This window comes from Poecilia reticulata, chromosome 2, assembly GCF_904066995.2.
Source record: "Poecilia reticulata chromosome 2, P_reticulata-male-v2, whole genome shotgun sequence".
Lineage (NCBI taxonomy): Eukaryota > Metazoa > Chordata > Actinopteri > Cyprinodontiformes > Poeciliidae > Poecilia > Poecilia reticulata.
In genome coordinates this window covers 31,363,178-31,390,056 of record NC_088831.1, presented here as the reverse complement: position 1 = coordinate 31,390,056, position 26,879 = coordinate 31,363,178, and the positions used below count along the sequence as shown (strand labels likewise).

Genomic DNA, 26,879 nt, shown 5'->3' with positions numbered 1-26,879 from the left:
AAAACATGAACTATCTTTGCCAATGATACTGTTTCTCCAAGTTAACAGCTTTCCCCCTGGCAGTGAGAGCATATGCCCTAATTTCACCATAACCGTTTAGTAAAAGAGATAGAAACAAATTTTTTCATGTCTAACCCAACATGTGTTGACATCGAATGCTGGGACTGACTTTATGAGTGCAAAAAATGGTTGTGGTAAGACAAAAGTTTACATGGAAACTGAATTAGTCTGAGAGACGTAGAGGCTGAAATTCAGTGCAGTTTAAGTGGTGATGTGTTGATGACCCAAAACTGCCCCAGCCTCACTCTCCCAACCTGCTTTGCTGTCTGAACTGCATCTTTATCAGATTCAGACCACAACAAACAGACTTTAATACATTTTATTTTATTTGTAGGTGCCTTTCTGGACACCCAAGGTCACCTTGACATAAAAACAAGCAAATTATAAAATACATACCGGTAATAAAAAACATAAAAACACAAACAAGATTTATAAGACAGTACAAAGATAATTAAAGGTTGTATGCTAGTTTAAACAAATGGGTTTTGAGTTTGGACTTAAAATATTGCAAAGACTCGATGTTCCCCTCACTCCCACCTGAGGAAGATCAGGTGGGAGTGAGTTTCAGAGTTTGGGACCAGAGCGGCTGAATGCTGTGCTCCCCATAGTGACAAGACAAGCAGGGGGGACGGTGAGATGGACAGAAGAGGAGGATCTGAGGGAACGGGTGGGTGTGACAATGTGAAGGAGGTCCGAGAGATATGAAGGTGTGAGGTTGTGAACTACTTTAAAAGTTAGAAGAAGTATTTTATAGTTGGTGCGATATGTGATTGGAAGCCAATGGAGCTGTTGTAAAATAGGTGTGATATGATGAATTAAAGGGGTCTGTGTAATGATACGAGCAGCTGAATTTTGAACCAATTGTAATTTATGCAGAGTTTTCTGTGGCAGACCAAAAAGTAGAGAATTACAATAGTCTAAACGAGATGTGACCAAACTGTGGACTAGAACAGCAGTGGAGTGCGGAGTGAGAGAAGAACGGAGACGGTGAATATTTCGGAGATGAAAATAAGCTGACCGAGTGATATTATTGACATGGGAGGCAAAAGAGAGGCTGCTTTCGAGGATGACACCCAGACTCTTAACCTGAGGGGAGGGAAAAATGGAGGAGTTATCAACTGAAATGGAGAAATTATCAAGTTTACTTAGTAATGAATTAGTACCAATTAAGAGAAGTTCGGTTTTACTGGAATTTAATTTGAGGAAGTTAAGAGTAAACCATTGTTTTATTTCAAGAAGACAGTCAGTGAGGGAGGAAAAAGGAAGTGCGTCTTTAGTGCGTCTTGCTAAACTTGCCAAGCCTGATGCATACTATGTACGCCCAAAGCCCAAGAAATCTGTTAACCATTACTGGGCCAGAAATTTCTCCAAATGTTCTTGATACCAAAAATAAAAAAATGCATTTTCATGTTTTTTCCTAACAAATGAACATTTCCTGTGTCTCATTCTGGATAAAAGAAAAAATATCCATTTAAAGTTTGATCAGTCAAGATGAATTATTTTGATCTATAGATTGATTACATTGAATCTATATCAAACACTGATATAGATTAAGTGGCTATCTTATATATATAAGATAGCAGCTCAAGCAGTAGCCAGCTTCTATGGACAGTTATATTTGCACTGTACTATACAGGCGGTGGGCACATTGTTTTACTTGACATGGTAGAAGATAAGCCATATTTGTGACACAAATGGCAGATGTACTTTTTTTTTTTAGGTTTGCACCACCCCATGACACTTGTGCCACCTGGGGCAAAGAGCAATTTCTCTCATGTGAAAAGCCATTACTGCATAATTGTCTGGTTTGGCTTGTCTTGATATATTTAAAAAGATAAATTAGAACATCTGTGAAAAAGAATATTTATTATTTGTCTGTCACCACTTAAACACTCCTTGTTTTCTTGTCTCAGAACCAACCTGGCTCGACCCTGGGAAGCACCTTGATACGATGTGATAAACTGGACCAGGCAGAGATCAAAAGCCTCCTCATGTGTTTCTTACATGTGCTTAAAAGCATGTCTGAAGGTAAAACGAGAAGCCCTACTCTGCGTTTCAAATACACGAACACACAAGCTGTCGCAACAGTTTCAATATTTTCTTTCCCTCCAGATGCTCTGTTCACATACTGGAACAAGGCTTCATCTGCTGAACTGATGGACTTCTTTATCTTAATTGAGTGAGAGAGGCCTGTCTTGACTGTTAAAACACATTGGAGTTGTAAGTGCTTATAAAATGTGTGATGGTTGATTTTTCTCTTCCTTTCTTCAGAGTGTGCCTCCATCAGTTCAGGTACATGGGGAAAAGATACATTGCAAGGTAATGTTGCAAAGTGTTCTTGCTTTTTGGTACCTCATTATTATGAAAGAGAAAAGTGTTAGTTTGTTTCTTTACAAATAACGTGGAGTAGCAGACACTCATCACTGGTATACATTTTTAAATGATTTGGAGCTTGCGCTTAAACAGCTTCACTCATACTGAAGATTGAGAAGTAGGCATCGAAGTTTAAATTCATTGTGAATTCTGTGCTCACACAAAGCATTTATATAAATATCCCTAAATGTTTTAAAAAAGCATCACAGGTCCTGGCATAATTCTGGCTGGATATTTGATCACTCTTCTGATCAAAACGGTCCAACGCATTGATAGCATAGATCAGAAACAGGGCTGTGATTTTGTGTTTCTGCAGTCAACAACCCACAAACAAATGCTGTTCTAAAAAAATAAAAAAAAAAACATACCAATTATTATATCAATAAACTAGTTGAATAACTTTACCTTATTGTTGGACAGATTTCTCTTAACCGATCTTCTCATGAAAACAATATAAGAAAAAAAATGGTCAAAATTGCAATCTTAATGGTGCAATTATTTTTGGTGCTTTTTGTAAATATCAATTAGATTTTATCTTAGTTACAATAAAATTAAGATTCCCATCATGATGCAAGATGTTCATGCTATAGAAAATAAATAGAAATAATTCCAGTCTGGAAAAAATATCTCAAACAAACCAAGGAAAGTTCCAAATTAACATGAGATTTATGCCTATGATGAGTGGATGTACACTTCTGTATCACTGATTATCCAGGTTCAAGTCTGAAGTAAAATACTATGTTTGTAAAGTATAAGTACTTGCAGGATTCAGATATATAGGAACACCCTTTCATTCTCTTCTCTTCATATTTGGGTGTTTTGGCCTCCATTCTCAGAGGCCTTCACTCTCTCTAACCTGCCATCACTGTTTCTATCTCTATTCACTCAAACGCTGACAAGTTTAACATACTGATATAAAAGCCGGCTCCTGCCCTCTCCTGCTTGGGTAAGCTAAAGGGGGAGATGATTTCCCCAGACTGACTGCATGATATTTTTCATTGCAGTGCTGTGACATTTTTTTGGTTTTCCACCTTCGCCACCTCTTGTTCTCTCATGCATGGCTTAAGCTTTAACTTGCTGTGTTTTAATGCTGTAACATGTTTCACCCTAGGCTGCATGTTAAACATGCACTCATGGTCACAATTTTGACTTCCTGGCACATTTGAGTGCTGCTTACACCTCTTGGGTGTGTAAAAATGACAAATATTCATCTGACCTGCTCCACGAACTCCGGCCCCGCTGGGTTTTCCAGCTCTCCGTCTAATTTATCCTGTTTCCTCATCAGGAACCAGGAAGGGGCAGGACCTGTAGCACATGAGCGGAAGTCTCAGACTCTGCCTGTGTCCCGTAACAGGGCGGGAATGATGCATGCCCGCTTACAGCAGCTCAGCAGCCTGGATAACTCATACACTTTTAACTACAGTAAGTGCCATCAACCATGCTCTACCAGAAGACCCTCCTCTTACTCGTCATCTCATGTAGTCTGCCCCCCCCCCCCCATGCTTCTCATTATCTTCCTCATCATCCTCTGTCAAACTTGATCAGACCTCTAGCAGAAAAACATTTCAGGAAAATATCTCTAAACTCTTAGAGCTGGGTAAAGGCAGCTTTATGTTAATTCAAGGGGAGTGAGGTGGGTATTTTTATTAAAAGGCATAATTTAATACAGTTTCTTTGTGTTTTCAGTGTAAGAAAGATTTCAAGTATACTTGGAATATCTGTAGAACATGGTAAGAATGTGACAGGTTGCCAGGATATTTGTTGCCTACTTCATTTTAAAAAAATAAATAAATAAAGCATGCCTATTTTAACTTCAAGTTTAGCTCTCTAAGTCTTCTCATCCTCTGCACAGCTCATCTGCTTTTGACTTTTTCCCATTTTGGAAAAGATATCCATTAAAAGAATGTGAAGAGTTTCATTCCAAACTGGATGCTGTTTGAGGAAACTGTTCAGTTTTCCTAAAACAATAAATAAATAAATTAATAAATAAATAAATTAAATAAAATAATTGTGGACCCTTTTTGTACCGTTTCCCTCTCACGCACTTCCACATCAGACTTCTAAGCAATCCATTTTGCAGCAACGTTGCTCCATAGTTGAGACCTGCTTCTGGTAGAAATAACGTATTGGAGTCTTATAGCCATTTAGATCATGAGTAAAATACAAAACAATTCACTTCAAATCGTCTGTTGTCAAAGCGTAAAAACATCCTGTGACAGATGATATTTTGTACCCAGAAGAGTTGAGTAAAAGAAATTGCAAAATGGCAAGCAGCTGGTCTGACTGGAAATATAATCCATTATGACAGTTTGTAAGCATAAACATGAATAAATATTTTATTTTCACTGACAATGCTGGGAGTGTGTTTTCTTAACGTTCTAAATGTGGAGGTCGGTAATCATTACTTCAAACCTAACATTTTCCTGTAGACTCAGGGTTTTGGGGAGCCAGGGTTGTATTTATTGGGCTAACCGGCTCTTGTTTAACCAGAGCAAGAGATTTGTTTGCATTTTGGCACAAAGTGGAGCTTGTTCTCAGGGCCAGGGCTTCCCCTTGTCCCCTCAAACATGCAGGTCTGTGGAGAAATCACGTATCATAGTTTATAAGGGGTGGGACCACATGTATGCTGTCTAGCAGCATTTTCTTATGTCTTCTAATAAACCTCACAGCTTTTTTTAAGGGCTTAGCTTGCAGATGTTTTAATTGGTTTGTTTTGATTACAATTATTCCACCTTAGTCAATAAAACATCCCCACAGATGCTGATGCCCCTTCACCAAATTGTCACTAATGTTCTGATAAAACAAAGCCATGTTTTGAAATTGAAATACTCTATTGTTCCAGAGAGGCAATTAGTTTCCAGCAGTCTATAAATTATTTACACACAACAATGAACACTAACATGAAGGGCAAAAAAAAAGTACAAAATTATATCAGAACTAAATAATACAATTCGTCTAGAGTAATTTTTAAAAAAAAATCAACAATAAAATACCTCAAGTTGTGGTTTGATCTTGCCTTTTGGGCACAAGTAAACATCCTTCCTGATGTTGGAGTCCTGAACTCGGTATACAGAGGATACCAAGATCCTTTAGGTATTGATATTTCCCTGCTAGTGACTCTTGTTCTGTAGACCCGATTAAGGTCTCTTAAAATACCACCAGCAATGTTTGTAAAGACCTGAGCCATTCTCATTGACCTCTCTTTATTAACTTATTCCTGATAATCTAGCTTATCATTTCAAAAGTTAAAATGGATTCCTTTAAAGGAAAAATAAACTATTCCCAAAAGAGATGGATCAGCATTACAACCATTTTATTTACCAAAAACTAGACAACAGCCTATGGATGGCCTTCTAAGACATGGAATCGTTGTTAACCTCATAGGTTATCTTATTGCCCAGAATGCTGAACAAATTCTTATGCTGTCAAGCATTATTACGTCTTGGTACAATCATAGGCTGATTTCTTCAAAATCTTTTTTGTTTCCAAAAGGATGAGTTGTTGCACCATGAATTGGACTAGTCTGCATAATCATCTTCCTTGTCCTTCAAGAGTTTAATGATTATAGTCATCTGCAAATTTAATGATGAGCTGTCACTCATTTTGGCTCTGACACACATCATCATAAACACACATCCCTCAGGTGAACCCATTGAGAATGTCAGTGGCTTTGAAAAAGTCACCACATGTTCTCTGTGAACCAATGAAAACACAGACAGTGTGTTTTCCTTGCCCGATGAGCAATTTTGCGCTGCAAAGAATAAGAATTTTTGGCTTTCGCTTGGAATGAAACTTTTATGTTCAACATTATTAAAGAAAACTTCAATCGTTTTTAGCATCAGCTTTGACCTTATATGATGACCTTTGATGTAAATAGCATTTCTTGGCAGAGTTTAATGAAGAACATGGAAGCGTTACAGCATTTGTGTGTCTTTTCAGCCTACAGTCACTCTGATGCGGATGTGCTGAACCAGTCGCTGCTGGAGGCCAACATCGCCACTGAAGTGTGTCTAACAGTCCTGGACACTCTCAGCATCTTCATCATGGGCTTTAAGGTATCAGATCAAACACCTGCCAAGTGCCATGGCCAGAATTATCTGCATTATCTGAATTAACGGGTCATTCCTTGTTTCCACGCAGACACAGCTCTGTTCTGACCACGGCCACAGCCCGCTGATGAAGAAGGTGTTTGAAGTCCATCTCTGCTTCCTGCGCATCAATCAGTCTGAAACAGCCCTGAAGCAGGTCTTCACATCACTGCGCACTTTTATCTACAAGGTCTGAAGAACGTTTGGTGCCCCATGAAATGATGGTTTGTTTGTTTGTTTTGACCAAAAATTCATGTCAGGGGATAAACCGGTCTTGCCTTCTTTCCGCAGTTCCCTTGCACATTTTTTGAAGGCCGCGCAGATATGTGCGCAGCCTTCTGCTACGAGATCCTGAAATGCTGCAACTCCAAGCTGAGCTCCATTCGTAGCGACGCGGCCCACCTGCTGTATTTTCTCATGAAGAGCAACTTTGATTACACAGGTCGCAAGTCCTTTGTCAGAACACACCTGCAGGTGAGACGGCTTTTCTGTCGAGCTCAGTTATCTCTACATTAAACCTTTTTGTCTTGATTTCAATCTATAGCTTTGCACGCATATTTTATATATTCCTTGCTGCAACAAAACTGCAATTCGATCTCCCTACACACTGGCTTAATAAAAGATTCTTCTCACAGCTGATTTCCATTGGTTGTGTGTCATGTTTTTTCATAACTCTTATGTTTTGTAAAGTTCAACAGTTGCTTTATTCTTATAATCATGTGTTTCTGCTTCAGGTGGTGATTGCTGTCAGTCAGTTGATTGCTGATGTGATCGGTATTGGAAGCACCCGCTTCCAACATTCTCTGTCAATAATCAACAATTGTGCCAACAGTGACAGAACTATCAAGGTGAGAAGCTTCATAGCAAAAAGAATAAAATTAAGCCTTATAGTACTTTGAAAAGTGTCCATACCCCTACAACTTTTACACCACAAACTTCAATGCGTTTTATTGGCATTTTGTGCAAAACAGCTAACAGAGTACTGCGTAAATTATAATAATAATACATCAAATCCATAAAGAGATTTTTAGGACACACAAAGACGCTTAGAGCAGAAATGGAAATTATCTACATGTCAAGACTTTTAACAAAAAATAATGTGTATTTATACTCAGCATTCATACACCTTGATCTGGCCAACACCACATGTCATAAAATAGACTAGAAATATCCATTTATTGTCCCAAAGTGGGGAAATGTAGCTGCTCTAGAAGCAAGTTAAAGTGAAATTTACATTCACAAGGATTTGTCTGAACTCCATCCCCCTCAACAGCACACAGCTTTCCCATCAGATGTGAAGGACTTGACGAAACGCATCAGGACCGTTTTGATGGCCACAGCTCAAATGAAGGAGCACGAGAGAGATCCAGAAATGTTAGTGGACCTGCAGTACAGCCTTGCCAAGTCGTACGCCAGCACGCCCGAGCTGCGAAAGACCTGGCTGGACAGCATGGCCCGGATCCATGTGAAGAATGGAGACCTATCAGAGGTCTGTGATAACACTCCTGTCTGTTTGTGTGGTTCTTTGGGCTGGATTGTGCTATTACGATGGATAAATTAGCATTCAACAGACTTGCATCAAAGTGGGTGTTTTATGTAGCTTTGTACTGATTCCCTCAATGTACAAAGTGGTGATAAATCATCAGTATCCTCTTTGTGATTTTGATTGTCATTTTTAATGTTTTGGTTCCCAGGCGGCCATGTGTTATGTTCATGTTGCAGCCCTCGTGGCAGAATACCTCCGGAGAAAAGGTGCTACAGTTGTTTCTGATGAAAATGCTTTTGATCCAGTTCTTTAATTTGTCATTAGAAAGTTTCTACCTATATTAACGTCTCTCCTCCTGTCTTACGTAGGAATGTTCAAGCAGGGCTGTTCAGCTTTCCGAGTTGTAACCCCAAACATTGATGAAGAAGCCGCAATGATGGAGGACGTTGGGATGCAGGATGTGCATTTTAATGAAGTAAAACTATTTTCTACTTACTGTGTAATATTTTGTGTCTATTGTTATCTAGTGAAGATTAATGAGTTCAGAAGAAATCTGAAATATATCCAAGTTATCTAAAAAAGGTAAAAAATAACTAAATTTGGTTTATACCTCATTGCGTATGCGGATTAAATTCAGTAATTTGCAATTTAGCAGGAATGAACACAGATATAAAATGAAGATCACTATTTGTGCCATTTGAATCCAAGTGAGCAAATCCACTGGACATAAAAAAAATAGCACAAATTGCCAGCAATCGGGTTTAGTTTGATGTCCTAGATCAGGAGTCTGCAAACTGGGGAATGGAGCCACATGTAGTTTCACTGTGGCTCTTAATAAGTTTGGCTAAAATTGCTAAGAAAATTATTATTATTATTATTTTTTTTTTTTTTCCATTTTTTCACCTTTATTTATGTACAGGTAAATATGAGACACAAGGTCTTATTTTCAAGACTTGAGAAATAAAGAAACAATAATGAAATTATCTTCTATCTTATCTAATTATATATACTTTAAGAGAGCTACAGCAAACAGTGATAATATGGAGTACTTAATACTTACTTAATACTTAATACTTACAATACATACTTAATACATACTTAACACTTAAGTATGAATGGATCATTACTAATTTGTCATATAATTTCTGTTATTTAAGAAATAATGATGCCATTTTTGTGAAGTTGCCAAAGTGTTGCACAGGCCAGTCAATATAATATCATGTTTTGCATGACCAATTACTTTTGGTTTAATGTCTTATGTTACCAGTAAGATAATTATTTAGTAAAATATTTTCTTTGTGGTCGACAAAGTTTGAAGTGTTACGTTTTTTTCTTTGACATTATTACATTATCACAATATTTAGATATTAAAAATAGGTAGAAAAGTTTTTGCATCTGCAGTACAAGTCAAATGTTGATCTTAAAGACTCTTCAGCTCTTGGGATGAACTCCACTGCTTGGGCTTCATCTACTTTAAGTTTGTCTATAGATTTCAGAGTTACAACTATGAATAGTTACTTTAGCTTAATTAGGAGAATCATACAGTCTGAAGATTGATTTTAAAATAAATATTATTGTGCTTGTCTGTCTATTCCTAATATCTTGGTTCGAAAGCACTTTGTTCCTTTTCTGGTCCTCATGACCAGCCAGTACTTGTGTCTCCTCAAACCCCTTTAACTAAGCTCTCCATGCATTTTTTTCCCCCATTTGTCGTCCACTCAGGACGTTCTAATGGAGCTTTTGGAGGAGTGTGCAGACGGCCTGTGGAAAGCAGAGCGCTATGAGCTCATCTCAGACATCTATAAACTCATTATTCCAATTTATGAGAAGCGCAGGGACTTTGAGGTACACTGTCTCTTTATTACGGGTACAATCTCCTAACCAGATTGAATTAGTCTTCATTTTACTTGGCTTCCAGCCTGCTCTGCAACTCTGCTTTCTCCCTTTATACAGAAACTGGCCCACCTGTACGACACCCTGCATCGTGCATACAGCAAAGTGACGGAGGTGATGCATACAGGCAAGAGGCTGCTGGGGACGTACTTCAGAGTGGCTTTCTTCGGCCAGGTAGGTTCAGCCTTCAGACTGCAGTAACACAATCTGTCCACTAGGGTTTAAGGTTTGGCGTTCTTTTCCAAACAAACATATTGCTTGTGTGACTGTAAATTATTCAAACTTGACTGAAGAGCACAAGTCGGCAAGCTGCTGAATATGTTTTAAGAGCACGACTGCATGCAGCAAAATTTTATGACCCAACTTCTGTGTTTTTGTTTTATCCTCTTTGAAGGCAGCGGTAAGTCATACAGGAGACCTTCCTGATTTTGTCCAAACAGTCATAGTCTGTGGTGTTTGTGCTGCTTTAATTCATTTGCACTTGTCAACCACTGCTTGCTGCTTCAAATTACACAATGTGCTATTCTGTGTCACCTCATATTATTGTGGGGGGGTTTTTCTTACATCAGCTGAGTTTGCTCATAGGTTGTTTTTTTTTACTGTTGAAAGATTAATCTACGATAGGTAAAAATCCGAGCAACTTAAAAAAAAAACAAATTGGTAATTTTAGAGGTGGCTCAAAACAGCTCAGCTTTAATAGAGCATCTCTTCTTCAGTAAACATATATTTCAGTATTTTCTGCTTTTTGAGGCATGGACTTAAGCAAACATTTAAGATAAACACACTAAACATTTTTTGTTATTTTCAAGCGTCTATGGTACAGATTACTCATCCACTTTGCCATTTAGCTCTTTAAAAGAAACAAAAGTGAAGTCAGTGATTAATTCATTTTCACTATGTGGATGAGGGGCCGTTACTCCATGCACTATGTGGTTGCAGAAACCTTCACTGACATCTCATTAAAAGCATGATGTGACAGGAAATTGAAGTTGTTTTGAAACTGTAATTGTTTAAAGTCTTATTAAGCCCATAAACTGATAATGTATTCATTTTCTTTCAAATCTTCAGAACAAATAAAAATGAATGTTGGTGTATTTCTCTGCAGTGTAGCCCTCATGTTGAGGTTTCTTCCTGTTACATCATCTTAATAACATGAGTACTTGTGTTGCAAACTTTCCACGGAAAGCAAGTTAAGGTTTGACTGTTAGCTCTCTTTTTCTGGTACGCTGTCAACACTCTACATTTGTTTAGCGTTGCAACCACCAGTATCCAAATCAGATGTGGGGATCAAGGGCAGTGAGAAACAACCCAACCAGCTAAATTTGTGATTGGTGAACATTCCACTCAGAAGGAGCATTCCTTTGCAAAAATGATGAAAATTTCCAGACAAGCTTTGGAGTAACAACACAGACTTTACTACATTGCACAGTCTTACAAAAACGACTACATAACATAATAATGTGATGATGATGTAACACTTGAGGAGAATTTCTTTTCACCAGAACAAAAGCAACCGAAATAAGATGGTTGAGTTGGCACAGAATGACTAACAACCAGCACTGCTAAGCTCTGTTTAAAGGACATGTTGCATGGCACTCGTTCACTTCTGCACTCATTTCAGCATTTCTGCGTGTATTGCAATTGCAAATTTAGCTTGTGAGGTTTCAGTTCTGACCATGTTCGTCGACTTTAGTGATATTTTCTGAGTGTGTTTACCCTCCAGCTGTGTTCTTTGATAAATAATAAGAGCAGTTGCCTTTTCCAGTTAATGTGCTCACGGTTATTGTAGTTTTTGAATAACAATGATCTTATTCTTTTGTGTTGTCCACACTCCTGTAGCAGTACCAGTTTACTGATTCAGAGGCAGAGGTAAATTAGTCTGAGAGCTGCGGTGTGTTTTAGGCTGCTTCAGTGTTGTGCTCCTTCACTAATGCAGTCTGCAGTGCGGTCTCATGTGCAGTGCTGATGTTTTAAGCCCCTTAACTCCTCCTGTGCGCCACAATCAGTTTTGTAGCAATCAGAGTAGGAAACCCCTTTTACAAAGCTAATCACAGGGTTTAGATCCCGCTGTATAGACGCATGGCTTCACCCTTCATTTCACAGGACTTTTAACTTGTAGTGTGCTATTATGGCACCCATATTTCCGTTAGATATAAAACTAATAAACTAACACAAGTGGGGGTTTTTTCTCTAGTTGCTATTCTTGGAGCTTAGATAGTATGTTGTGTATTTAGGCCTGCTCAGATCAGAGCTGAGTCTTTTAATCAGTGTCAGAATGCCTCCCACTCACTATTTATACTTGGTTTGATGTGCTTCCCTTGTTAGTAGATTAATCCAGCGATTGTGCTTATCTAAGCTGACTTTTCAGAGCGTTTAATCTTTTTTAGGGTTTCTTTGAGGATGAAGATGGTAAGGAGTACATCTACAAGGAGCCCAAGTTCACGCCTCTGTCTGAGATCTCCCAGAGGCTCCTGAAGCTTTACTCTGACAAGTTTGGACAGGAGAACGTGAAGATGATTCAGGATTCTGGACGGGTGAGGTCATCTGCGTTTTTCATTTGAAAAAAAAAAAAAAAAAGTTATCAGGGATCCACCACTCAGTGGATCTCTAAATGAAACAGAATGAAAAAGTTGGGTTTTTTCCATTTTGATGCAGTTTATGAACAGAAACAAAAAACAAAAACAACATTTGACCTGGAGATTGTTGATTCATTTAATTTGTTGGCAGTTTGATTGCTGCTGCATTGCCGGAGTTCATGTATTGAGATTGTATGTGCTTCCTCTACAGATTAACCCCAAAGACCTGGACTCCAAGTATGCGTATATTCAAGTGACCCACGTGACTCCGTACCTGGATGAGAAAGAGCTGGCCGACAGAAAGACAGAGTTCGAAAGGAGCCACAACATCCGGCGATTTGTGTTCGAAATGCCTTTCACAATATCTGGCAAAAAGCAAGGTGGAGTGGAGGAGCAGTGCAAACGCAGGACGATACTCACCAGTAAGCTGCTCTCGCTACATTTACGTATTAGCGGCAGTTCAGTTAAACAAATGTTTTGGTTTGTTTCTTTTAAAAAAAAAAATCTATTTCTCAAGCAATACCTTCTGAGAGCATAATGTCCTATAAACTTTATTATATTAGAAAATGCATTTTACTGGGATTTTATGTGATAGACCAAAACAAAGTAGCACATAAATGTAATGCGGAAATCGATATGTGGAGGAAAAATCTGAAACTGTGGCACACAGTGTTTTTTATTATCTTTTGCGCTCAAACCCCTACAACTGGGTTTATCCAGTTGGTTTCAGAAGTGCAGTAATCAGTAAATAGAGACCATCTGCATGCGAGTTAATCTCAGTATAAATCCAGCTGTTCTGTGAAGGCCTCAGGAGCTTGTTAGACAGCAAACAACATCATGAAGACAGGAACACAGCAAACGGGTCAGAGAAATAGATGTGTTTTGCTTTGAACATCTCTGGGATGTAAGATTCGTCATCGGAAAATACATTTTAAAAAGCCATTGTGTCACATTCCTGCTCACACGAGTCCGTTTATTAAGACTGGGCACATTTATCATTAGTCAATCACTGATTGCATCAGTCATCAGAATTTCCCTGTTTATGAATAGAAGATCTTGATTAGCTTTTGAACATGTCAGCCGTTTGACATGTACACTTCCTAATCCCTATAACAACTGTATTGCTTTATGGTGCAAGAGATACAAAAGTTCAGCCATGTCATCTTATCTGCAAATACGTGTGAGCTTTTATTTGATGAGCAGTCTCCACTTAGACGGACACTCGGCTGTAGAACTGTGAAACCTGATCATTTAGCTTCGATTCAAGCTTTTTCGCCTCTTTGTGTGCTTCCTGCAGCAACACACTGTTTTCCCTACGTGAAGAAGCGCATCGCAGTGATGTACCAACACCACACCGACCTGAGCCCCATCGAGGTGGCCATCGACGAAATGAGCAAAAAAGTGGCCGAGATCAACCAGCTGTGCTCCTCCAGCGATGTGGACATGATCCGTCTGCAGCTCAAGCTGCAGGGCAGCATCAGTGTCCAGGTGCCCACTCTGAGTCCTGTCAAAGCACAAACGCACACCGGTAAAAATTCGAGTATAATATGATGAGGAAATTGACACTCTCTCCATGACAGGTAAATGCAGGACCACTTGCATACGCCAGAGCTTTTCTGGATGACTCGAGCGCCAAGAAGTATCCAGATAACAAGGTCAAGCAGCTCAAAGAGGTCTTCAGGTGAGGCGTAATGGGCTCTTACAGTTACCTTGAGGTAATCTCTCTTGAACACGTGCTTACAGCGCTTTTCTAAGCAGGCATTTTGTGGAGGCCTGTGGCCACGGCTTGGGCATTAACGAGCGACTGATCAAAGAGGACCAGCAGGAGTACCAAGATGAGATGAAAGCAAACTACAGAGACTTGACCAGAGAGTTGTCCATCATCATGCACGAGCAGGTAAGCTCGGCGATGCTGCTGCTCCTACTGCTGCTGTTTTGGTTTTTTTTTTACTGGATTTAGCATCTGCCTCTGAAATGGTCTGTGGAAAGCAAGTAATCAGAGGGCCTTTTATATTGTTTTACTCTCTGATAACAACATTCTCTATTTTTTTTCTTCGTGCTGACATGAGCAGATTTGATGGTAATGCAAGAAACATCAGAATGCAAAATATTGTGTTGTTAATTGTTGGTCTTGCTAGACAAACACCGTTTGGATTTAAGGTGTTAACTTAGTAAAAGTCCTGCCTTTAAAGTAGTTCTAAAAAAAAAACAAGCCAGGTCCAACACTTGATCCCGAGGCTCAGAGCTATCAGATCATAAACCGCTTGCTTTATCTTTCAACACCTGCAGTAAACATGAAATCAACCTCACATAAATTATTCTAACTCATGAAGCAAATTTCTACTTCATGTGCATAATTTGAGCTGTCTGAGCAATTATTTTCACTATATATTGACTGATTTATAAACAGTACTGTTTGTCCTATAAAAGGGAGACAATAACCAAGAAATTTCACCTGTGGATGAAAGTATATTAATCAGTTTTTGTCCAAGTCACCCCCCCCCCACTGCTCAAAGTGCTAGCTAGACCAACAGTCACTATTTGGCTTTTGTTATTTGGGCTTGCTGACGTACTTCCTTGCATGCGTGTGCAGAATGTTTGGATGCATGTACAGTACGTGTTGCTGTGTAAATATGCATCAAAATCTGTGTTCCTAATTTATTTATTTTTTCATTAGAGATGCATGAAGCGAGTATGGTTTATTTCTAATATCTAATAATTTTAGCAGACATGTTTCTTTTTTTTTTAATCTAATATAGAAAATCTAATGCAGATCTAAGTTCAACAAGCAGTTTTCAAAAGCAGTGAATACATCAGTTAATAACTAACAAAAGTTTAGATTATGAATGTTTGAACAGCAGGCACCCCAATCAAAACCGATTTCGGTCCTAGAGGTGCCTGATCAATTGAGCAAACAATTTTTTGACGCCCAAAAAGCTGTTTGCTGCCTGCATCCTGATAAATCTCTGTTAATTCTCATTATACTTTTTTCTATCAGCACCTAAAAAAAATGCTTGTTAGAAGTAACTGCCAGATTTTAGTCCCGCATTTCTTCATCTCTGGGTTTTGATATGAGACATTTATAATTTGACAAGCATTCATATTAATTGCGTATATACAACAGAAATGCTGAAAAACTTGTTTTCTTCCTAAATAAACAATGTGAACAAACAAAACATGACACAAACACACAAAAAGGTGCTGCATTCAATTCAATCTACAATTTTTTACTATTAGCTTCATTGTAAATGATGGAAAAGATTCAAAACAAGGAGACCCCAAGCTTTGAATCTGTTGGCTTTTATTATGAGCTTTCCGTTTTGATTTAGTTGTCGCTTTTCCTACCAGATCGTTCCCGTGGAAGACGGCATGAAGAATGTGCTCCCCGACTCGCTTCACATCTTCAACGCCATCAGTGGCACGCCGACCTCTGTCACCATCCAGGGCATCCCGCACTCAGCCTCGGTGATATAATCCAGTTCTGGATGTGAGCATTGTATGCTCACCACTGAGGCCAGCTCGCATCTGTCAGCGTATTGCTTGGAAGATGCTGGGACCGTCGATAACGCTCACTCTCTGTGTTGTGCTCTGGTCCACTCAGTCAAGCACGATTTGTGACTCTGTGCTCAGAGTGTTGCGTGTGAGAGGCTAGGCCCGACGAGAAAAGTAACACCGCAGCAGAGACTTTCATCTGGCAAAAAAAAAAAAACACTTTTTGATGAAATGTATGTTTCACCTGTTTCTACCTAAAGACTGAACACTGTTTCTATGGAGACATTCCTGTTGGGATTTTTAAAATATGCATGTCACTACATCACCCCGCCCCTAGTTGTTGTTTTTTTTTTCTCCTTTTTTTTGTATCATGTTTAGTGTTTTTATGTACAGTATTCCACTTTTATAAGCCACTGTATTGATGTCTTGATAAATATATGCTGCAAACATTGACGCTTCTCTGTCTGGACATAAAGTTACATTTTCAGAAAAGGCTTTTTTTTTTTTTTTCAAAACTCCTTTGAATTAATGTTAGATTAAATCTGTTTTTATTAGTTTTTTTATATGTATTTAAAGCCATTGCAAACAAAAAGTATATTCCAAGTTGTTTATTGATGTACATACAAAGGACTGTGTGCAATATTTGCAAAGCATCTTGCTGGGTGGAGATCAAACACTGTAATGATTATGTTCACCTTTTTGCCAAAGCGATGAGGTGTGGGGGAAAGACACTATGCCTACTGTGGAAGAAATATGAAGCTTATACTATTTTATGTTTTTTCATTTTTTATTGTTTAAGAAAAATGTCTTATATTTGAGCAGCATTTTTTAATATTTAACACAAGCCACTGTTCTGCTGTAAACAGAGATATTCCCTAATGCTTATCTTTTAAATAAAAGCACTCATTTCTTTGCATATGTCTTTTTTTTCTGTTTTTTTTTACAATATTCTTATTCAACTCCGGCTACAAAACCCAATGCTCTAACAATCTTCCAAGGGCCTTTGGAAGAGCAACAGGCCCGCAGCTTCACAGATCTGTCACCATACTTAACATTGGTCTTGAAGTACTTCCTCACATTCTTTCTCTGTTTTGCACTAAAAACACTAAGAATTTTTTTTATGCTGATTCTTCTTCTGAAGGTCAAAGTTAGTCTCAACTAACTAAAGCAACTTGTCAATATTAAAACTCTAGTATAATTTAGTAGACACCACATCCTTACATTTGTGGTTGCTGGACAAAAATGGTGTTTTCCTGGCATTCCTCCCAGACATTTCAGGCATGCAGAAATGTTTTGACCCTGCAAACTCTGGATGTCGATAGGCAACTTTCTTTAAAGCTATTACAGCACAACTTTTAGTCCTCTTGTCACTTCCGAATGTAGCCTGAACACCTGTTGATGTTTATTCACCAACTTGAGGTGAAATGTTGTTTTCTTTGTTTTTGATAAGGCAGCTTTTTCCCTCTTACTTTTCAACCACAATTTGACTGTTATATTAATACTTAAGTGATTCGGTCGGTCTTAAAATAAACTTGTCCATGCGCAGTTTAGTTGGATTCTGGAGAAGAGCCATTTTACACAAATTGACATTTATTAAAGTCATTTCCTGACTTATTGGAACATATCTCTCTTACTTTTCCCATTTTGAAGCATGGTTATAGAAATGTGCCTCAGTGTCACATATTCATTATACCTGGGGGAGGAGGGGAAGTAATACATTAGCAGTTAAAATTTCAGAGATACTTAGATTACCTTAAATGAATTGTTGACAAAAAGTCTGAGCAATATTTTGTTACAGCAATAAAAAAATATTATTTCTTTAAGGCTTGTCACACATATTTGCGAACACTAACCAGTTAAATCAAAGGGTATGAATATGCTAGATGCTTTATCAGCTGCGGCTCACGTTTCCACCCTATTGCAAAAACAAACCAGTCAGCAGTGTAAAATACAGCGTAAGGCTAACTAGGAGCAATATAACATGAAGCATTCCCACTCCCACCTGTCAGAAGAAAAAGATAAAGTATTGTGGGCTTGTGGAACAAATCTCAAAGGAATACCAAGGCACAAGAGAAAGCAAGCAGCAGCCTCATTTAAACATGACTGGTAAGATTAGAGACAAATAGTTCATGCAATTCATAAGAATGTGTAGATGCTTTACTGACAAGTCAAAGTAAAGTTGGTCAGTTTTACACATTTCATATTTTTTGTAGCTAAAGTAGATTTTTGTATCCACAGGAAAAGATGACGTCAAAAAGGAAAGCAAGGGCAGAGGAAAGGTAAAGTAGTGGTATAACTGTAGATGATGACTTTCAAACTGACTGAGCCTTTTTAGAAGTCAAGCATTAAAAATCTTAGTTGTAATGCTGGCGTTTTGATACACAGTGTATTAAAATTGCATGTGATTTTTAGATATCTTTGCCATTAGAATGACATTTTATTTTGTGGATTTAACAGATGAGAACTTTCTTTAGTGCAACTGACTTTTTGCATGATTAAAAAAATAAGAGTCAAATATTTAACCTTGTTTTATTGGCATAAAATATACTAATGCATCAATTGCAATGCAATAAAAAAAAATCACTGTACCAGTATCATTTGAATTAACAGTTTATAATTTAAGATTTAATTTTGCATTCTCTGTTCAATATATATATTTTTTGTTGACTGATCAGTTTGTATGTTCACTAAGTTTGTCTTAGCTTTGCTGAACGGATTACTCTGCATTTGTTTTGTATCTCCTGAACAGTGTAAAACAGTGTTTGGCTACCCCATCAGCATCTTTTTCATTATAGTAAATGAGTTCTGTGAGAGGTTCTCCTACTATGGAATGCGAGGTGAGTTTTCTGGGAAGCAACACACCAAACTACACAAGACTTTACAAATTACTTTACTTTTGAAAAGTAAAAAAAGACTGCCGACAGATGGGAGAGAGAAACCTTTCGATTTAAATGTTTGCCTTTTCTAAAAAAAATTAAAAAAATAATAAGTTTGACTACAGTGATACCGCACATTTAATAATTTTTTAGGCAGGTAAAAAAAAAAGAAGACATTTACGATTTTCAATTGGGGAGAAAGACTTATCATGTCACACAAGTAGTTCAGTTTGGCCATAAAGTTTGAACAATAATAGTACAACCAATTTATTCGTAACATTATCTTTCTTATTTTGCCTGTCTTTTTCACCGGACAAGGTTTATTGTTTTAAATCCTGTTACAGCTGAGCTATCCTTTAACTCAAGTTTCTGATTTGAACCTATCATTATGGAATACAATAAGTGGATATATTTACAATTGTGCTGTAGAAAAAGATATTATTGCCTCTCCACAGCTGTGCTGGTGCTGTACTTCAAGTACTTTTTGCGATGGGACGATGACTTGGCCATCTCCATCTACCACACCTTTGTTGCTTTCTGCTACCTAACCCCCATTCTTGGGGCCGTTATAGCCGACTCCTGGCTTGGGAAGTTCAAGTGAGTGTCTGGGTCCGATTTGAATTATTTCACCGCGTTATATTAATAGCTACTTCAGTGATTCAGTCTAAGAAGCACGATCTGAAAATGTTTTGTAAAACAAAGTACTTTTACATCTACAGCTTGTATTACTTCCGCTATTCTTCATCGTGTCTCTCGCAGGACGATCATCTACCTGTCGATCGTTTACGCGATCGGTCAGGTGGCGATGGCCGTCAGCGCGATCCATGACATCACTGACTCAGACAGAGACGGGTCTCCGGACAATCTCACCTTTCACGTGTAGGTTTGCATTTTTCTACATGGATGAATAAATTCTTGTTAGTGTACCAGCTGCCTCATGCGCTCGTTCTTTCCCTTCACATTCAGCGTGCTCTCCATGATGGGTCTCCTGCTCATTGCTCTTGGTACTGGTGGTATCAAGCCTTGTGTGGCTGCCTTCGGTGGAGATCAATTTGGAGATCATCAGGTTGGGGGAAAAAAAAAAAAACCTAACAAACACGTGTAAAGCTCCTATCTTAAGATTTCAAACGCTTGCTCTTTATCGTCAGCTTCCACTCTAAACGGGCAGTTCAAACATCCATAGTTCAAATGTTTTATTGCTGCTATCTGTTGTCATCCTGTAAACAAAGTTGAGCTGTTAATGATAAAGTCATAATGTGTGCTTATTTTGGCGGCTTTAATCTTTATGCATTAAGTAGAAGGAAAGCCACAGCCAATAACAGATATCAGCAGCAGCAGCAGAAACTGTCTGTAAATTAGTCTAATATGCTGTTTTATGAGCAACAATCTGCTTCACCGGATATTACTTATTGCTAATCAAGGAAACGTATCTGAGACCAGCACATGTTGCTGTGGCTGTACATGATACCACCGCCTGTCAATCAGCTACCCACAGACCTAAAAGGCTGGTCAATCAATGTCTGTGTGCTGTGGGATTAATTACAAGCCATGCATTTGGTTGTGACCTGGTTAGCAGTGGGTTGTGGTCGGGAATTTTGACATATGTCAAAGGAAAATTGTCATGTTTGAAGGGCAGCTTAGCAATTAAAACGTGACTTATGTGTCAATGTCTCCACCATCAGTTTTAAAGAGGCACAGAAGGAAAAGCAAGCCACAGCCTTCCTTTCAGCCTACTCATGCATAAATAGTTCAAATCATATTTACAGATCAAACTAAATTATTGATGAAAGAAACCTGATTTGGATAAATAGCGACCAAAGAAATGGTAGAGGTAAAAGTGAAGAGGAGGACACGGATAAGTAAAATTCAGTAAAACAGTTTTGCTTTAGAAAAAAATTTACTTTAATCTCCCAAATAATAATAATAAAATTGCAGTTCTTTATACCGGTCCTCAATAACAAACACTTACTGTGGTTTTCATGCAGGACAAGCAAAGAAGAACGTTTTTTTCAGTTTTCTATCTCTGCATCAACGGTGGAAGTCTTTTGTCAACCATCATAACTCCCATCCTCAGAGGTACATGTTGCACACATTTAATGGCCAAAAAGTGGCAATAAAAATGTATAAGGAACTTTAAATTTGATCTCAACAAATATTTTTTTGTTTCCTTTTACAGCTCAGGATTGTGGGATTCACAGTAAGAGCAAGTGCTACTCTCTTGCTTTCGGAGTGCCTGCAGCCCTGATGGCGGTTTCTCTCGGTATGACTATTGAATCTTGGGATCTATATACTTCCCACAAAATTGATTAATGCACCCTGAAAATGTGCATATTCTCCAACAGTGGTGTTTATCATGGGGAGTGGCATGTACTACAAAACTAAACCAGAGGGGAATATCATGCTCAAGGTGTCTAAATGCATAGGGGTAAGTCTGTTTGCCTGTTTTAATATTCACATAGCTTCCACTGACTTCTAAGAGCCATTTTCTCTCTCATTTCAGTTTGCAATTAAAAACCGGTTCAGACACAGAAGCAAACAATATCCAAAGAAGGAGCACTGGATGGACTGGGCAGAGGAAAAATATGACGTACGTTTCTGATTTCTTTGATTGCAACAAGGTGTTCTTCTCTAGTAATTGCTCATTTCCAATTTGCTGCAGAAACTCCTCATTGCTCAAATCAAAATAGCACTGAGGGTTCTCCTCTTGTACATCCCGCTGCCCATGTTCTGGACCCTTTTTGATCAAAAGGTATGTATTCGAATAATAACCTCTCAAGACTGCACAATGTCCTTGAAGCAGAAGTGTTGCTGAATTTTTACACCTCTGTCAAAGGGCTCCAGGTGGACACTACAAGCCACCACAATGGATGGGAATTTTGTAAGTTTGGGGAATGAAGTAGCATCCTTGTTTCATAGTTCTGAATAGCAGTGCATTTAGTTGCATCTTTTTTTCTCTCTCTCTCTCTCTCTCTCTCTGTCTGCAGGGGTCAATCGTCATACAGCCCGATCAGATGCAGGTTAGTAAAAAAAAGGGCAGAGTGAAGACCCAAACTTATTTACTGCCCTCTGCAGGACAGAATGCTCATTGTGCTATTTGTTTCTTAAAGACAATCAACCCCATCCTGATTCTGACTCTGGTTCCCATTATGGACAGCCTGGTATTCCCTCTGATTAAAAAGTGTGGTCTGAACTTTACGTAAGTGAGGTGGAATATTTTGTTTTTGCCAGTTGTCACCTTATTGTATCTTTTGACAGTTTTTTCTATCAGAAACAAAGTTCTTGGTTGCACAAAAAAATAAATAAATCTAAATCCACCTGGGATAAGTAGACTTTAGTAGCTGTAGATAATTGTTTGCATTTTCTCCTGTCACATGTGCAAATTATACAAATAAATACTAAAACTTCATTTCAATTCAACAGACCTCTGAAAAAAATGACTGTTGGGATGATTCTAGGAGCTCTTGCTTTCGTCTGTGCAGCTGTGATCCAGCTTCAAATCGACGTAAGTTGAGGACCAGTTGTCATTTTGTCTCTCCCTAGGACAAATGCAATTTGTAAAACATGCAACAAATGCTAAAAGCTGACTACTTTAACCTGACATCCAGAAAACCTTGCCTGTCTTCCCATCGGCGTCCCAGAGTCAGTTGAAGTTTCTTAACATGGGTAATACTCCGATTACTGTTGAGTTTCCAGAAAATCAGCTAAATCTTGCAGGAGCTCTGGTACGTATCTTTTAAATAAAACATTATTTTTTTCTTTAAATTAAAATTTATATTCAGTACTTTCTGCATATATCGCACATGCTACTTGTGATATTTTTTTCAGAGTGAAAAAATGTTACATCTGTTTTATTCTTTTGCAGGCCAGTGAAGAATACTTCAAATTTGAAAGTGATCAAATTACGGTTTTAATTGCCAATCCTCCAGTATCAAAAATTGTTCCCCTAACCAAAGGGCAGCGACAAACACTTCTCATTCCCTCTGCAATCAATGATGAATGGCTACTGGTGAGAGACTTACACAAAATACTTTAAATTAAAGTTACACCATCCCATGTATAATTGTTGAATTAAGAAGCATTTATTACTAATTTTCTTCAGGCTTCTGATCTGATTTACAAGCCACAAGAAGGAAACAATGAAATCAGGTAGGTTTAACAAGTCATTCTCAATATTCTTTAACAGTTTCATAGTTTGTTGAACAAAAAAAAATCATTAATCATTAATCATTAATTGTGACAGCTGGTAAATATTTGTTTAGGTCCAATAGCATCAGTCCTGTTTAAAATGTTAAAAGAGCTTTTTATAGATTTGGTAGTAGCTGTTCGATTTGTATCCCATTTTAGATTCATAAATGGAATGAGTACACCAGTGGAAGTCTCGTCAGCTGCAGACCATTATGGTCAAATTGAACCGTTGCAATATTCAAACTACTCCGAGATAAAAAGTGGAAGGTGAGAGTCGTCGATCCTTTTAAGACATTTGTTACTACAATGTTTGCCTTAGGTGCACATGTAAGAAATGGCTTGTTGAATTTTTTTCTTATGGTTTATGAAGGGCCACATTCACCTTGCAGAACGGGTCACAGTCATGTGAATACAGCAAGGATTTTGGATTTGGAGGCTCATACACTTTCTTCATCCCCAGCACATTAACATTTGGATCAAACGTGAGTCTTGAGCATAGTGATTTATGTTTTAAATGTTAATATTCTTTAGAAAGTGCCTGCTTTAAGAAAAACAACTAACAAAAAAGGAGGAGGATCAGTTAATTTTATTATTGTGTATAACTCTTGAAGACTGATTTTTTTTTATTTTTTACTCTACATGATAAAATATGTTTTTGTACCATGCCTTTCCCCTGCATATGCAGTTGCCTTTCAAAGACATTCATTCTTGTTATTAAATATTTTGTCACATTACAACCACAGTCTTCACTGTGTTTTATTAGGTTTTGGGATGTGATATACTAACATAAAGCGATGCATACTTGTGAAATAGAAACGTAATGAAACATGCAAAGAGTAGCATGCATTTGTATTCAGCCTCTTTTACTTTTATACTCTAAAAAATTGGAAAATCCACTGTAAGTGACTGTTTTTGTGGAGGCTTCAGATGTTGAATATGACTACATGTGGTATATTTTTCTCTTAACTGTGTTTATTGATTGGTCTATTTCAGTGTCAAGAATCTATAACTGAGTCAGTGGACATTAAACCGAACTCGGTGCACATGGCCCTTCAGATCCCACAGTACTTCCTCATCACCGCTGGTGAAGTCATGTTTTCTGTTACTGGCCTGGAGTTCTCCTATTCACAGGTAATTTGTCCAGAACAAAACTAAACAATCTTTGCATAACATTGTCTATATATTCCTATCTGAGAACACAGTTTGGGGCAACATTCTGATCAGGCATTACTTTATGAAAACTGTTGCGATAGAGGCTTTCGGTAAATTTAATATAAATGATTTAAATTATTATAAATATATTAAGCTGCTGCAAGAATTTAGAGGTGAATTATGTAAGTCAATCTGATTATTATTTCAGTTTTTCTTTTCTTTTTGTTTTGTTTTCACTTTTAAATATCCCTTTCTCGTCAACAAGGCACCCAGTAACATGAAGTCAGTGCTGCAGGCGGGCTGGTTGTTGACCAATGCCGTTGGAAACTTTATCGTCCTCATTGTGGCAGAGATTGCAAAACTTCCCAAACAGGTAAAAGAAAAAGAAGAGAAAAGAAAAGAAAAATGCATACAATACCAGCAACATCTGATATCCGCAAATATTTTTCAATGTCTCCCATGACCTTTCCCTCCCTCTTTGCTACCTTGAAGTGGACAGAGTATATCCTCTTTGCCTCTCTGCTGCTGGTGGTGTCCATCATCTTCTCCATTATGGCGAGTTTTTACACTTACATCGACCCCACAGCGATCGAGGCCGAGTTCAAGAAGAAAAGTCGCGATGATGAAGATGATGAAGATGATGAAGATGATAAGAAAAAGGAGCCGCAGAAATCAAAAGAGATGGAGAAGAGAGATTCAGTTAGCAGTGACGATGAAGGCAAGAAATATGTTCAAACCAGCATGTGAACTATAGCTATGAGGAAATGAATCTATGGTGTTGACACAAAAGTAAGAATTTACAGTAGGTGTTAATTTGAGTTATGTTTATACTGTTCTTTTATACTGTAATGCACAAAGGATGCTATAAGCTAACAAAGTCAGGCATGTAAAAATGTATTGTGCAAAAAAAACAACAAATTAATTGATCTGTCAATTTGCTAAATATCTGAGGGCAACAGACTGTGTCTTTTAAGTCCAAGTTAAATCAACATGATTACAAAATATTGCTTCTTCCTTGTTTTTGTTTTTTTTCTTTTTTTGCTTCTTTTATTGAAAAGATGTACCCAAAGTGTTGGAATCATGATACCGCTTTACTTAAAAGTATCATGTTTTGCAATCTCTTAATACGAGATAATGGTTCTTCCTTTTGCTAGTATAAGAAGTTGGTTTTGAAACAAAGTCAGTCTCCTTTCTTTTATTTAAGTTCATTTGGAGTGACTGAGATTCACTTAAGGATGACAGAAAAAAGAGATTCTCCAATATCTGGGACACTTGCACAGTGAAACACAGTTCTAGAGAGTGTTTCTTTCCTCTCTTGTTTTGTATTTTATTTCATTAAAATGTGTTTACAAAATTTGTAAGAAATAAGATTATAGCTGTGGCACTCAGGATTTATTGATAATGCTGCATTTCCTGGCTTTTTTAGTTGAGTTTTTTTAAAAATGTTTTTCTTTGGTTTGTATTTTTAATGTTTGCTGTTGTGATAAAGATGTAATAAATATATTTAGAAAATATTGCGCTGATTCCACAGGGCTATGATAGGTACCAAACAAATTTTGATATTAGACAAAGATAACCTCCACAAATACAAACAATACTTTTCAAATAGTGGTTTATTTTTAAAAGGGGAAAAAACAATATCCAAGCCAACCTGGACATATGTAAAACAATAAATAAAATAAAAATAAAAAATGTAATGGCAAACAATATGAGAAAGCCCAGGTGATGATGTTGTGGCTTTATAATCTTCTGATAGATTAATTTGGCGAGTTTTTACACTTACCGTGTAAATATTCTGACCGATGACGCACCTGTGGATTTATCAAACGATTCCTTTGTTCACATCAAAAGAAACCAGTCAAAATGTCAGGAAGGAAACTGGGGTCCTTCACAATCTAATTTGGATACAATTTCCAGATCCCTTAATGTGCCACATTCATCTGCACATTCATTGAATATGCAAAATATGCAAATAACATATTAACAAAGTCTGCAATAAATTTCCCAACTTTTTTGCAAATAATTTTTTTTTAAATTAGGCTATTTTCTACATCCATGCCAAATCCTGTACCAATGCATAACATATACATTAAAAATGACTCAGTTTCCAGTCAACTGTAAATCTTAAAAGAAATTGTAAATTCATCCCCAAAATGAAGACTGAAGACCTTGTGAAAATACTTTCTGAAGCTGCTGTGTGAAAGAGTTCGGCATTGATATGGGTGGCCACTCAGTGAGAGAGAAGCATACACCCCAAAAGCAACATACAAAGCCAGATTACAGTTTGATCATGCACCTGAGGCCTGAGTATCTCATATTCATTCTGGGAACAAATAATGTGACTTTAGTGTGCCTGTAGGGACTCCTTTTGATAACAAGCCACATGTAATTTTAATCAAAATATGTATGAAGGCTCGTGTCTCTAAACATGAAAAATAAAAATAGTTATTTAGCACCCTGTTTCTCTAATAACTGTCTGAAAAGTAATAAACCCACAGCTTCAAGGTGCAATGTTCCTCTCTCACCTGTACTGGCGGATTTATTTGACAGCTTTGAGTTAGTGTTGTAAAAGAAGTAGGTGCTAAACGTCATGAGTTATGACAACATTTCATATCCCTCCGAGATAAGAAAAAAAAACAGTATTTGAATTGATTTATTTTTTTTTTTTTACTTTAGTTTATAATAAAAAATGAGTAAT

At 37.6% G+C, this 26,879-nt stretch overlaps 2 protein-coding genes across 14 annotated transcripts in view; both read left to right on the top strand.

Annotated features, from left to right (window-relative positions):
• The window catches only part of zmp:0000001200 (dedicator of cytokinesis protein 9), an 82,676-nt gene extending 65,792 nt beyond the window's left edge, over positions 1-16,884 (top strand). For 4 of the 13 annotated variants that reach the window (XM_081603567.1, XM_008398482.3, XM_081603556.1 and 1 more), the window contains 20 exons: positions 1,974-2,088; positions 2,173-2,239; positions 2,332-2,379; positions 3,719-3,855; positions 6,373-6,488; positions 6,574-6,711; positions 6,813-6,995; positions 7,256-7,369; positions 7,795-8,010; positions 8,216-8,273; positions 8,376-8,482; positions 9,730-9,852; positions 9,961-10,074; positions 11,740-11,769; positions 12,288-12,434; positions 12,688-12,898; positions 13,774-13,964; positions 14,057-14,157; positions 14,235-14,373; positions 15,825-16,884. In XM_081603567.1, coding sequence (XP_081459693.1) covers positions 1,974-2,088; positions 2,173-2,239; positions 2,332-2,379; positions 3,719-3,855; positions 6,373-6,488; positions 6,574-6,711; positions 6,813-6,995; positions 7,256-7,369; positions 7,795-8,010; positions 8,216-8,273; positions 8,376-8,482; positions 9,730-9,852; positions 9,961-10,074; positions 11,740-11,769; positions 12,288-12,434; positions 12,688-12,898; positions 13,774-13,964; positions 14,057-14,157; positions 14,235-14,373; positions 15,825-15,950 — 2,481 coding nt within the window. In that variant the 3' untranslated portion in view covers positions 15,951-16,884. Of the gene's footprint in view, positions 1-1,973; positions 2,089-2,172; positions 2,240-2,331; positions 2,380-3,718; positions 3,856-4,119; positions 4,164-6,372; positions 6,489-6,573; positions 6,712-6,812; positions 6,996-7,255; positions 7,370-7,794; positions 8,011-8,215; positions 8,274-8,375; positions 8,483-9,729; positions 9,853-9,960; positions 10,075-11,739; positions 11,770-12,287; positions 12,435-12,687; positions 12,899-13,773; positions 13,965-14,056; positions 14,158-14,234; positions 14,374-15,824 lie in introns of all 13 variants that reach the window. The other 9 variants (XM_081603583.1, XM_008398581.3, XM_008398525.3 and 6 more) reach the window with 4 other exon arrangements.
• A 1,763-nt stretch (positions 16,885-18,647) lies between these two features.
• slc15a1a (solute carrier family 15 member 1a) lies at positions 18,648-26,842 on the top strand. Its single transcript, XM_008398602.3, has 21 exons — positions 18,648-18,805; positions 19,300-19,441; positions 19,604-19,723; positions 19,811-19,910; positions 20,830-20,920; positions 21,021-21,104; positions 21,187-21,269; positions 21,345-21,431; positions 21,504-21,593; positions 21,678-21,722; positions 21,829-21,861; positions 21,952-22,040; positions 22,265-22,346; positions 22,450-22,566; positions 22,707-22,850; positions 22,944-22,990; positions 23,189-23,296; positions 23,400-23,511; positions 24,023-24,160; positions 24,447-24,554; positions 24,674-26,842. The coding sequence occupies exons 1-21, from the start codon at positions 18,649-18,651 to the stop codon at positions 24,926-24,928; spliced, it is 2,232 nt and encodes a 743-aa protein (XP_008396824.2). The 5' UTR covers position 18,648; the 3' UTR covers positions 24,929-26,842.
• Positions 26,843-26,879: the final 37 nt, after the last annotated feature.

Bases quoted from the DNA above. Each gene is read 5' to 3' on its own strand.
- slc15a1a (XM_008398602.3), top strand. From the start codon at position 18,649: ATGTTCACTAAGTTTGTCTTAGCTTTGCTGAACGGATTACTCTGCATT. The intron at 22,991-23,188 runs GTAGGTTTAACA...ATCCCATTTTAG, and splicing joins GAAGGAAACAATGAAATCAG to ATTCATAAATGGAATGAGTA. The intron at 24,161-24,446 runs GTAATTTGTCCA...CTCGTCAACAAG, and splicing joins TGGAGTTCTCCTATTCACAG to GCACCCAGTAACATGAAGTC.